Genomic DNA, 13,397 nt, shown 5'->3' with positions numbered 1-13,397 from the left:
GGCCCATTCCTCCATGCAGATCTCCTCTAGAGCAGTGATGTTTTTGGCTTTTCGCTTGGCAACACGGACTTTCAACTCCCTCCAAAGGTTTTCTATAGGGTTGAGATTTGGAGACTGGCTAGGCCACTCCAGGACCTTGAAATGCTTCTTACGAAGCCACTCCTTCGTTGCCCTGGCGGTGTGCTTTGGATCATTGTCATGTTGAAAGACCCAGCCACGTTTCATCTTCAATGTCCTTGCTGATGGAAGGAGGTTTGCACTCAAAATCTCACGATACATGGCCCCATTCATTCTGTCATGTACCCGGATCAGTCGTCCTGGCCCCTTTGCAGAGAAACAGCCCCAAAGCATGATGTTTCCACCACCATGCTTTACAGTAGGTATGGCGTTTGATGGATGCAACTCAGTATTCTTTTTCCTCCAAACACGACAAGTTGTGTTTCTACCAAACAGTTCCAGTTTGGTTTCATCAGACCATAGGACATTCTCCCAAAACTCCTCTGGATCATCCAAATGCTCTCTAGCAAACTTCAGACGGGCCCGGACATGTACTGGCTTAAGCAGTGGGACACGTCTGGCACTGCCGGATCTGAGTCCATGGTGGCGTAGTGTGTTACTTATGGTAGGCCTTGTTACATTGGTCCCAGCTCTCTGCAGTTCATTCACTAGGTCCCCCCGCGTGGTTCTGGGATTTTTGCTCACCGTTCTTGTGATCATTCTGACCCCACGGGGTGGGATTTTGCGTGGAGCCCCAGATCGAGGGAGATTATCAGTGGTCTTGTATGTCTTCCATTTTCTAATTATTGCTCCCACTGTTGATTTCTTCACTCCAAGCTGGTTGGCTATTGCAGATTCAGTCTTCCCAGCCTGGTGCAGGGCTACAATTTTGTTTCTGGTGTCCTTTGACAGCTCTTTGGTCTTCGCCATAGTGGAGTTTGGAGTCAGACTGTTTGAGGGTGTGCACAGGTGTCTTTTTATACTGATAACAAGTTTAAACAGGTGCCATTACTACAGGTAATGAGTGGAGGAAAGAGGAGACTCTTAAAGAAGAAGTTACAGGTCTGTGAGAGCCAGAAATCTTGATTGTTTGTTTCTGACCAAATACTTATTTTCCACCATAATATGCAAATAAAATGATAAAAAAACAGACAATGTGATTTTCTGGATTTTTTTTTCTCAGTTTGTCTCCCATAGTTGAGGTCTACCTATGATGTAAATTACAGACGCCTCTCATCTTTTTAAGTGGTGGAACTTGCACTATTGCTGACTGACTAAATACTTTTTTGCCCCACTGTATATATAAAAAAAAATAACATATTCACCTATCATCGCTGGGCGCCGAGTACTGGGGGGCCTGAGCAGGCGGGGACACAGGCTCGCTGTGGGGGTCAGGTGCCGGAGTCGCCGCTAGCTCAGGCCCCCCAGCACTTGCTATAATCACCTGTCCCGTTCCAGTGCTGCGTGCCGCTTCTTCCGGGTCCTCTGGCTGTGACTGTTCAGTCAGAGGGCGGCGCGCATTAAGCGCGTCATCGAGCCCTCTGAACGTCACAGGCAGAGGACCCGGAAGATGGAGCGGCGCGCAGCGCTGGAACGGGACAGGTGAATATAGCTTATACTCACCCTCCTGGCACGTCCCTGCTTCTCCGTTGGAGATCGCGGTGTGCGTTCAGTGCTTACGCATACTGCGATCTCCTGGGAGCGTCACTCTGTGGGGTCCAGACTGCGCCGGCTCTTGTGCTTGCGCAGTCTATAAAGGCTTCGGACAGAGTGACGCTCCCAGCGTTATAGATATCTCACCATTGATTCCATGGTGCTGTACATGAGCAGGGGTTACATCCAAAATACAGATATCACTTACAGTAAGCAAACTAACAATTACAGACTGATACAGAGGGGCGAGGACCCTGCCCTTGCGGGCTTACATTCTACAGGATGGTGGGGATGGAGACAGTCAGATGGGGGTTGCAGCAGCTCTAGTGGTGAAGAGGCAGCAGGGTCAGTTAAGGCTGTAGGCTTTCTGGAAGAGAGGATTTCAAGCTCCGTCTGAAGGATCCGAATGTGGTGGACATTCAGATTTGTTGGGGCAAAGAATTCCAGAGGATGGGGGATATTCGAGAGAAGTCTTGGAGGCGATTAGGTGAGGAATGAATAAGTGTGGAGGAGAGAAGGCGGTCTTCAACTTGAAAGTTCACTGACCCGCAGAAAAGGAACTGAGCGGCACTCGATGTGTTAATCTTCACAGGCAGTAACAGTGTAGGAGAAGTCTCGGCATAAACTTCAAGCCACAAGTCTATGTGTTTGCAGATGCCGGGTGGTGCTTAGCATATAAAGCAGACAGACTTTCCAACTTGTTAAATAACAAAAGATGCAGCACTCACCAGATTCTTGCTGAAGATAGTGTCCTTTATTCGCTTAAAGCGATGTGAGACATTATGCGGAGAGGCGGCAGGAAAGAGGATTGGGTGCGGGGGAGAGGAGAAGGACTACGGCCGTTTCACGCAAAATGCGCTTCCACGGGTCCAGGCACCTGGACCCGTGGAAGCGCATTTTGCGTGAAACGGCCGTAGTCCGGTCTTCAACTTGTCTAGCTATTAAGTTATCCATGTCTTATCTCCTACATTGACTCCCTCAGCTTTAGCCCTTATAATAATAATAATAATAATCTTTATTTTTATATAGCGTTAACATATTCCGCAGCGCTTTACAGGTTGCACACATTATCATCGCTGTCCCTGTTGGGGCTCACAATCTAAATTCCCTATCAGTATGTCTTTGGAATGTGGGAAGAAACGGGAGTACCCGGAGGAAACCCAGCAAACACGGAGAGAACATACAAACTCTTTCCAGGACTCCAGCGCTGCAAGGCTGCTGTGCTATCCACTGCGCCACCGTGCTGCCCGTATCCCCACTATCCCATATTTTATGGATCTCAACTACTACTGATGTGTATAACTTATGGTCCAACATGCCTACCTATATCACCCAATTCTTATCTAACAAAATTCCTATGATAGACTCCTGTCCAGAAGAAGCAACTCGCCACCTCTATAACTTCCTACAGCGAAATTATGCCTCTCGCATCCTGATCCTTTTTAAAGCAAAATTTCCAAATGTCAGAGATCTGATCTCAAATCTTCTTTTCCTTGTTCCCAAAAGGAATTTGATCTCACCAACCAACTCTTATAAACCGATGTTTCTTCTTTCATGGGAAAAAGAATTAAGCATCAACCTATCTGATGTTGATATAAAGTCCATTCTATCCAACTCACATGGTTTCTCCAGATACATACTTTTGGCAGATAATTCCAATAAATTACTATGATGATGGTACAGGACTCCTGAACTATTACACCAGTTAGGTTTAGTAAAGTCCAACCTATGTGGGAGATGTGATATCTTTTGGTTCTGCCCCAAAATAACTGTTCTGGGCGGAGATATAATTAGGACTTATTAAACATACTCTAACCCCAGCGGAAATCCTACTATGTAGGCCCACAAAATATTTCAGTCCTAAAAAGCACGATTTGCTTGCTCTTTTGTTAGGAGCTACATATCTCTTAATCCCCCTACACTGGAAACAACACCTCCTTCCCACTCAGACTGGATATTATTATTATTATTATTATAGTGGATTATAAAATCCACCTATTACATCACATTGAAGAAGTCTCCTATCTGGGAATACCATACTCATCTAAAGTTTCTCAAAATTTGGGGACCATGGACTAACAAATCCCAAATCTCATCACACCAAAATGCGCATTCCACATCACATCCCCCTGATCCATATTGCCCCCCATTCTTCCTCCCCTCTGTCTTTCCACCGGTTGGTACCGTACTTTGATGTCACTTGTTATCCACTTCTTGTTTTCTGTAATAGTTGTGTTCTATTTCAGCCAAATTTTTTGTCTTGGACAATCCAAACTATTATGTCTACTGATATCTATTAATTCCTTCTAGTACTGTTATTTATTTGTTCCCATATCTCACTTGTTTCACCAATTATTGAAATTTTATATAATTCGATCTGAAACTGTATGTTTAGTGTTTTTTTTGTTTTTTGTTTTTTTTAAATATCTAAAAATTCAGGTTGCATGGCTTCTTATATGGACTAACACGCAAACCTAATTTTGTCCTCTTCACTTCAGTTGGTTCATATTTGTAAATGTATTTAATACATCATTAGCAGCTAATAAAGGTGGGTTTTGCACCCATAATGCTTTGGAAAGTGGTATAGGTATAATTTAATGCACAGTAACAGGGTTACAATACTCCTTGTACAGTACTCTTGACCTGTCTAATAGAGGTTTCCCACTACCTGGACAGCCCTCTTTTTAAATGAAGTAGTCCCTCTTGTAAAACCAAAATGACATATACAATGCCTTGCGAAAGTATTCAGCCCCCTGGAACTTTTCAACCATTTCCCACATATCATGCTTCAGACATAAAGATACCAAATGTAATTTTTTTGGTGAAGAATCAACAAGTGGAACACAATTGTGAAGTTGAACGAAATTTATTGGTTATTTTAAATTTTTGTGGAAATTCAAAAACTGAAAAGTGGGGCATGCAATATTATTCGGCCCCTTTAATTTAATACTTTGTTGCGCCACCTTTTGCTGCGATTACAGCTGCAAGTCGCCTGTGGTATGTCATTATCAGTTTTGTACATCGAGAGACTGAAATTCTTGCCCATTCTTCCTTGGAGCTAAAGCTCAGTGAGGTTTGATGGAGATCGTTTGTTAACAGCAGTTTTCAGCTCTTTCCACAGATTTTCGATTGGATTGAGGTCTGGACTTTGACTTGGCCATTCTAACACCTGGATATGTTTGTTTATATTTTGCTTTATATTTGGGATCATTGTCTTGTTGGAAGACCAATCTCCGTCCCAGTCTCAGGTCTTTTGCAGACTCCAACAGGTTTTCTTCAAGAATGGTCCTGTGTTTGGCTCCATCCATCTTCCTATCAATATTAACCATCTTCCCTGTCCCTGCTGAAGAAAAGCAGGCCCAAACCATGATGATGCCACCACCATGTTTGACAGTGGGGATGGTGTGTTCAGGGTGATGAGCTGTGTTGCCTTTACGCCAAACATATCATTTTGCATTGTTGCCAAAAAGTTCGATTTTGGTTTCATCTGACCAGAGCGCCTTCTTCTACATGTTTGGTGTGTCTCCCAGGTGGCTTGTTGCAAACTTTAAACAACACTTTTTATGGATATCTATGAGAAATGGCTTTCTTCTTGCCACTCTTCCATAAAGGCCAGATTTGTGCAGTGTAAGACTGATTGTTGTCCTATGGACAGACTGTCCCACCTCAGCTGTAGATCTCTGCAGTTCATCCACAGTGATCATGGGCCTCTTGGCTGCATCTCTGATCAGTCTTCTCCTTGTTTGAGATGAAAGTTTAGAGGGACGGCCGGGTCTTGGTAGATTTGCAGTGGTATGATGCTCCTTCCATTTCTATATGATCGCTTGCACAGTGCTCCTTGGAATGTTTAAAGTTTTGGAAATCATTTTGTATCTAAATCCAACTTTAAACTTCTCCACAACAGTATCACGGACCTGCCTGTTGTGTTCCTTGGTCTTCATGATGCTCTCTGTGCTTCAAACAGAACCCTGTGACTATCACAGAGCAGGTGGATTTATATGGAGACTTGATTACACACAGGTGGATTATATGTATTATCATTAGGCATTTAGGACAACATTGGATCATTCAGAGATCCACAATGAACTTCTGGAGTGAGTTTGCTGCACTGAAAGTAAAGGGGCCGAATAATATTGCACGCCCCACTTTTCAGTTTTTGATTTTCCACAAACATTTAAAATAACCAATAAATTTAGTTCAACTTCATAATTGTGTTCCACTTGTTGTTGATTCTTCACCAAAAATTTACATTTGGTATCTTTATGTTTGAAGCAAGATATGGTTGAATAGGTTGAAAAGTTCCAGGGGGTCAAATGCTTTTGTAAGGTAATGTACTTGCCTTCCTTCTTGGCACTGTTCCAGTGTTATCAGTGCCAGGTTACATTATGTCACGCAAGCCCTGCTGCCAATCAGTGGTGGCTGGTGGGCTGCTACGCTCTCACGTCTTCGCTTGTCCAGAGAAAGTGGGAGTCGCTGATTGGCTGCAGGGCTCACATGGCCTAACCATGTTATGCGAGCCCCAAAATATCCGTCAATTACATCGCTGAAGCAAGAAAGTTGTGACAGGTGAATATATATTATTTTTAGTTTGCAATGAGGACTACTATTTCCAAAAGGGTTGATCAGGTAGTGGATAACCCCTTTAAAATTGCTTAATACCAATTTTTCTTTAGGACCAATCAGGGGTGTATTATTATTATTTAAAACAGAAAACCCCAGTGGTTATGTCTTTTAGCCAAATCTCACACAGCCTATCGATTGAATATATTTTTCTAATCTGCCTGTTCTATTTGTCGCATGTTTAAACCGGTGGATGAAGATTTCCCAGTACGACACAATTCCTAATTAACAAGCCGTTTTACTACATAATATTTTTCCTTCTTCTTCATTGCAGTGTTTGGTGGAGCGATCTGTCGTATGTACCGTTTTCCTACAACAGACGGAAATCACCTCCGCATATTAGAGCAAATGGCTGAGAGTATCCTCTCCTTGAACATACCTAGACAATTTGTTAAGCTCCTACTTGAAGAGGATGCAGCAAGGTGAGGTTTAGGTGACTGCTTGCACAAGTATACAAAAAAAGTCACTACATTGTTTGCTGCCAGTGGGGGAAGGAGACTGATTAAGGCTAGAGCCTTTAAAAAAATTGCAGCAGCACCATGGTGGGGATACAGAGGGGGATAAAATGGTCAAATATTGACTCATTGTGTAGATGCACCATATCAGGCAAAGGTACTTCTGGGGCTGAATAGCAAGCATTGCAAACTTTCTACTGTGCTTACTCTATGTATCAATGGAGAAATGTCAAAAATTCAAGTCTTGTTCGATTACCACCTTTTCCGTAACTGTGGTTAATTGCATCAGCTTGCAACATTCATCCTGGAAATACATTTTCTCATAGCAGATAAAAAAATGTAAATTTCCAGCATTGTACCAACAGTCCTCATAGATGGTCATGGAAAATTGGGATTGTATGTATTCTTAGATACTATAAATACATGACCCATCCAATCTCCTGCCCCTGTACGAAGGGTGCTGGCTGACTGCCTCGTTGATTAGCTCAGCCAGCCCCCTTCTGTTTTACACCTTATTTAGCACCAGGCATGTTGAGCAGGGTTAGTCGTCAGACCCCTTTTTCCCTGTGCAGAGAGGGGTAGGATGCTAAAACAATGTAGAAGTAAGCAGAGGCGGATGCTGAAATTTCAAATAATAATATATTACTAAATTTCGCTTTACATTAAGTTGATGTTTCCCTTATAATGAGATTTTCCCAATCTTGTCTTGCACAGGGTGTGCGAACTTGAGGAACTGGGGGAACTGTCTCCGTGCTGGGAGAACCTTCGTCGGCAGATAGTAACTCAGTATCAGACGATTATTCTAACATACCAGGATAATCTGACTAATCTTCATCAGTACAAAGGTCAGCTGCAGAGATTTACCGTCAGATTTTGGGGTCTCTGTTCTTGTTTTTATAATACAAAAAAACTCCAAAATCCACAGTGGATTTATATGCAACCAGTGCAGATTTTGCCACAAATTCATAGTCCTTTTTTCTCTGATCGCCCATGACGGCACCACGGAGAGAGGGGATCCACCCACCAAGGACAGGAAACCTACGGATAAAAAGGCGGTACCACTCTCCTGCATCAGTTGGTTTCCTGTCCTTGATGGGAGACCTACGGACTTACCAGATCAACGTTGGAATTCCGGGGCCAACCAGTCCGACTCAGGAAGCTGGGGTCCCTCTGCCTCGGCTGGGGTGGTGACCCGAAGCGCCACCGCTGGGGGCTAGTGGGCCTCTAGGGTGTGCGGGGGAGGTGACAAGGAGTTCGCGGTCACCTCCCCAGGTAAGATGCAGCAGCGGCAACATCCAGGGGGGTCCCTCTGTGGTTGCGGGAGGTGCGGCGCGGCCCTCCCCATACAAGCGTCAGCCTGCACACTGCACTGCCATCAGGCATGCAGAGCCGCACGGTAGGGACTGCATAGGACCGGGGGCGCCGGTCAGCAGCGCCATATCTGCACTCCGGGCGCCATCTTGAAAGTCCGGCGCATGCCCGGATTTGCGCTGGTCTCGCGAGACGCCGGCGGTCGAATCTGCGCAGGCGCCGCTGAAGCCTGATTGCGCAGGCGTCGGCGCTCCTCGCCGTCGACTGGGCGCTACTGCGCAGGCGGCGTTGGGGGCAGGCGTAGACGATCTGCGATGCCGCAGAAGCTCGACTGCGCAGGCGCCGGCGTTCGGCGCTCCTCGCCGTCGGCTGGGCGCTACTGCGCAGGCGGCGTCGGGGGATTACCGATCAGGCGTAGACGATCTGCGATGCCGCAGAAGCTAGACTGCGCAGGCGCCGGCGTTCGGCGCTCCTCGCCGTCGGCTGGGCGCTACTGCGCAGGCGCCGGGAGAATGAAAAAAAAAAAAAAAAAAAAAGAGCGGCTGGGAAGATTTGAATGGGAGAAGTTACTTCCTCCCAGTGGCTCTGCAATATATCAGCAGGAGCCTCAGGAGCTACCAGTCGTCGCAGCACCAGCGCAGAAAGCGTTATTAGCAGCGACCGCAGACCAGCAGCAGTATGAGCGACCCGGCATCACCCTTGCCAGAATCACCTCCACCTATAGCATCGTCGCAGCAGCAGCAGCAAAAAAGGCGACAGCAGAAAGGACACCAGGACACCAGCAAAGAACGCCAACGGTCCCAACACAGTAAGGAGTCCAGTACGGCGTCGGGGAAAAAGCCAGAGGCAGAGAATCCCCAACCGGTATTTATGGGTCCTGGAGGTGGTAAGTGGATCTTCGTGAAAGTCAGAGACAGTAAGATTATTATTTGTCTCTTCTAGGGGAGGGAAAGCGTAGGTAAAACAAAGCACAAAATCTGTGCCATCTGTAGAGAAGATCTTCCACCCGCCTGGGAGAAGCGGCTATGTAATTCTTCCATACAACAGACAGTATCTGAAAGCCTGCCTGGGTTTGCATCCGATCTAAAAAACCTGATTAAGGAGCAAGTGGAAGACACCTTTAGATCCCTAAAAAGGTTAAAAAAACGGAGAAGGAACAGACACAGGTCCCCGTCTCCGGTCTCAAAATCTGACAGCGATAGTGCGAGTTCAGTATCCTCCGACTCCTCCTCCTAATCTTCATCATCCACTTCTTCCTCGGGGGGGCACAATTGTTTCCCGCTAGAGGACACTGATTGTCTCATAAAGGCAGCGAGAAGTACTATGGGGTTAGTAGACTCCCACCCTAAAAAATCGGCACAAGACATCATGTTTGGGAGCCTAGAACAAAAAAAGAGAAGAGCTTTTCCACTTAATGACGCAATTGCAGCTTTAATTAAGAAAGAATGGAAAAAACCCATGAAAAAGACTCTCCTAACTCCAAAAAGGAAATACCCCTTCGAGGATGAATCTTGCTCCTTTTGGGAGAAAGCCCCTAAATTAGATGTAGCAATAGCTAAAGCATCAAAAAAATTCGCTCTCCCGTTTGAGGACATGGGGGTCCAAAAAGACCCCATGGACAAGAAGGCGGACGCCTTCCTGAAAGGCTCTTGGGAGTCAGCGGGAGGAAGCCTAAAACCAGCAGTAGCAGCTGCATGCACGTCTCGCTCCCTAATGATCTGGTTAAATCAACTGGAGGGTCAATTAAAGGGGAAGACTTCCCGAGACTCGATGCTGAATACTTTACCAGTAATACGGGGGGCTGCGGCTTTCCTGGCTGACGCCTCGGCTGACTCTATCAGATTAGCCGCCAGGTCAGCAGTGTTTGCTAATGCGGCCAGGCGCGCCCTCTGGCTTAAGAACTGGCCTGGCGATCTGCAAACAAAAACAAAACTGTGTACTATCCCCTGCGAAGGAGAATTTTTGTTCGGTTCTACCTTAGACGACATCTTGGAAAAAGCAGGGGACAAGAAAAAGTCCTTTCCCTCTCTGGGTCTCCCCTCTTACCGGAAGCCCTTTCCAGGGAAAATGGGAGGACAAGAGGAACAAAAATAAGGGGTTTATCTTTAACAAAAATCCCAACGATAACAAGAAACCTTCTCAATGAAGGTTCGCCCCAGGTGGGAGGGAGATTATCTCTCTTTCTCCCAGCCTGGGAAAAGATTACCTCCAGTCAATGGATACTAAACATCATAGAATCAGGACTGAGGTTAACATTCAAAAGATGCCCCCGTCCTTCTTTTACGATGACATCTACAAGATCTTCGGCAGAAGAACAGTTGGCATTAGAAAGCGAGGTTATCGGGTTAGTAAAAAAGGGAGTACTCCTGGAGGTTCCCCCTCAAGAAAGAGGGCAAGGGTACTATTCCCCTCTATTTCTGACGAAAAAACCAGACAGTTCCTTCAGGACCATTATAAATCTGAAAAATCTAAACTATTATCTAGAGGTTCAAGCATTCAAGATGGAAACGATAAAGTCATCTATCAAAATGTTGTTTCCCCAATGCTTCATGGCGGTCCTAGACCTGAAGGACGCATATTAGCACGTCCCAATACACAAGGATCACCAGAGATTCCTCAGGATGGCAGTTCACATCAGGGGAGTCCTAAATCACTTCCAGTTCTCAGCTCTACCATTTGGTCTTGCCATAGCCCCGAGGGTTTTCACAAAACTGATCGCGGAGGTAATGGCTCACCTCAGGGAAGAAAATACCCTAATCGTACCATATCTGGACGATTTCTTGGTGATAGGCTCCTCCCCGCAACATTGCGAGGATCAACTGGCAATAGTGATACATTCCTTAAAGAAACTGGGTTGGCTAATAAACATAGAAAAATCCAGACTAATGCCTTCTCAGGTCCAGGAGTACCTAGGTCTTACTCTAGACTCCAAAAAAATGGAATGTCGGCTCCCGGAGAACAAGATACAGAAACTAAAAAGTTTAGTATCAAGAGTCCAATCTCTCCCCTCCATAACACTCCGTCAGGCCATGTCCCTCTTAGGCTCCATGACCTCTTGCATCCCCGCGGTCCAGTGGGCCCAATTACATTCAAGAGATCTTCAATGGCAGATATTATCGGAGCAAATCCATCTAGGAGGGCATTTAGACGGGCGGTTAACTCTATCTCCTCGCACCAATCACTCTCTGACATGGTGGAAATCGCAGGAAAATCTTTCCCAGGGAGTCCCATGGGTAATTCAAATCTCGAAGGTCCTGACTACGGACGCAAGCCCCTCAGGGTGGGGGGGCTCATCTGGGCGACCTAGTAGCCCAGGGCATTTGGTCTCCGTCTCTAGCAAACAAATCCTCCAATATGAAAGAACTTCTTGCGGTAAAATTTGCCCTTCAGGAATTCTTGGGGGTCCTTCACTCTCACCATGTAAGGGTGATGTCGGACAACCGGGTGGTAGTATCTTACCTAAATCACCAGGGGGGCACCCGTTCGAAAAATCTAATGGAAGTGACCAACTCAATTCTACAAATAGCCGAGAGCAATCTCTTATCCCTAACAAGCCTGCACATAAAGGGAGTAGACAATTACAAAGCAGACTTCCTCAGCCGGTCCAGCCTAAAACAGGGGGAATGGGAACTAAATCAAGCGATATTTACCCAGATCACAGAGAAATGGGGTGTTCCCAAAATAGATCTCTTTGCGAGCCATCTAAACAAAAAAGTAGCCTCCTTTTGCTCCCTATCTCCCCTGGGGAACCCAGTAGCTGTGGACGCTTTCCTGATGTCTTGGGGTCACCATCTGGTCTATGCCTTCCCTCCTCTCATTCTGATTCCAGCAGTGCTTAGGAAGATTCGGGAGGACGGGGCGCTGGTCATCTTAATTGCCCCGTTCTGGCCGAAGAGACCTTGGTTCTCATGGATGAGGAAGATGTCAATATCCGACCCTTGGGTATTACCAGACCTCCAGGATCTGTTGTCACAGGGCCCAGTCTGTCATCCACGAGTCAAGAACTTGCACTTGACAGCTTGGCTCTTGAAAGGAAACCATTAGAAAGCAGGGGGTTCTCCCCGGGGTTAATCTCAACTTTGTTACAAAGTAGGAAGCCAGTTACAACAAAACAGTATGGCAAGATATGGAAAAAGTTTCTGTCTTCATCAGGTGCAAAAATAGGGAAAGAAATTCCCCTTAATTCCATATTAGAGTTCCTACAGAACGGGTTGGAGATGGGTTTAGCCACTAGCACCCTAAAAGTTAACGTGGCGGCATTGGGAGCCCTATTCAATTTTGACTTAGCTTCAAATAGGTGGGTCTCTAGATTCATCAGGGCGGCAGGAAGATCGAGGCCTCTTCCGGTAAAAGTAGTTCCTCAATGGGACTTAAACTTGGTCCTTAAAGCCCTGACTAGTCCACCATTCGAACCATTACACGAATCTACAATAAAAAACCTATCTCTCAAAACAGCTCTGTTAGTCGCCCTCACTTCTGCCCGTAGGGTTAGCGACTTACAGGCTCTCTCAGTTAACCCTCCTTACACACAATTTCTAGAGGATAGGGTCATTTTAAAAACAGACCCAGCATATCTCCCGAAAGTGGCTTCAAAATTTCACAGGTCTCAAGAGATATCTCTCCCCTCCTTCTGTCACAACCCTAAAAACAAGGAGGAACAAACATTACATACACTAGATGTAAGAAGATGTCTCTTACATTACCTAGAAGTCACTAGAGAGAGTAGGGAGGATTCCTCTCTGTTTGTGTGTTTCCAGGGTCCCCGGAAGGGGAAAAAAGCATCTAAAGCCACCATAGCAAGATGGATCACGGACGCCATCAGTCTCTCATACTCGGCAAGTGGGATGTCCGTTCCCGGGGAGGTTAAGGCTCACTCAACGAGGGCAGTAGCAACTTCCTGGGCGGAGAAGGCTGGAGCTTCCATTGACCAGATATGTAGAGCTGCTACCTGGTCCTCACCATCCACATTCTATAGGCACTATAGATTGGACCTAATCTCCTCTTCAGACCTTACTTTCCGTAAAAGGGTTCTGGAGGCGGTGGTCCCTCCCTGAATGTACTATCTATGCAATTCTCTCCGTGGTGCCGTCATGGGCGATCAGAGAAAAATATAGTTCTTACCGATAACTGTATTTCTCTGAGCCCATGACGGCACCCGTACATTCCCTCCCTTCACTTGTGGGTGCTCACATCAAAATAGTGCCATAGTCTATTCATAGTTTTAAAGTCACGCGGTATCTCGTTATGATAAACAGTTAAATTTAACAAATGTCTTAGTAGTCTCCCATCGTTCTCTATGTAAAACAACTGATGCAGGAGAGTGGTACCGCCTTTTTATCCGTAGGTTTCCTGTCCTTGGTG

At 45.9% G+C, this 13,397-nt stretch overlaps 1 protein-coding gene across 7 annotated transcripts in view; it reads left to right on the top strand.

Annotated features, from left to right (window-relative positions):
- INPP4A (inositol polyphosphate-4-phosphatase type I A) overlaps positions 1-13,397 on the top strand; it is a 187,434-nt gene that overhangs the window by 114,401 nt on the left and 59,636 nt on the right. For all 7 annotated transcript variants that reach the window (XM_069757492.1, XM_069757495.1, XM_069757496.1 and 4 more), the window contains exons 10-11: positions 6,545-6,692; positions 7,440-7,570. In XM_069757492.1, coding sequence (XP_069613593.1) covers positions 6,545-6,692; positions 7,440-7,570 — 279 coding nt within the window. The remainder of the gene's footprint in view (positions 1-6,544; positions 6,693-7,439; positions 7,571-13,397) is intronic.

Source organism: Ranitomeya imitator, chromosome 3 (assembly GCF_032444005.1).
Source record: "Ranitomeya imitator isolate aRanImi1 chromosome 3, aRanImi1.pri, whole genome shotgun sequence".
NCBI lineage: Eukaryota > Metazoa > Chordata > Amphibia > Anura > Dendrobatidae > Ranitomeya > Ranitomeya imitator.
The sequence above is the reverse complement of the archived record's forward strand: the minus strand, read 5'-3'. Positions and strand labels throughout refer to the sequence as shown.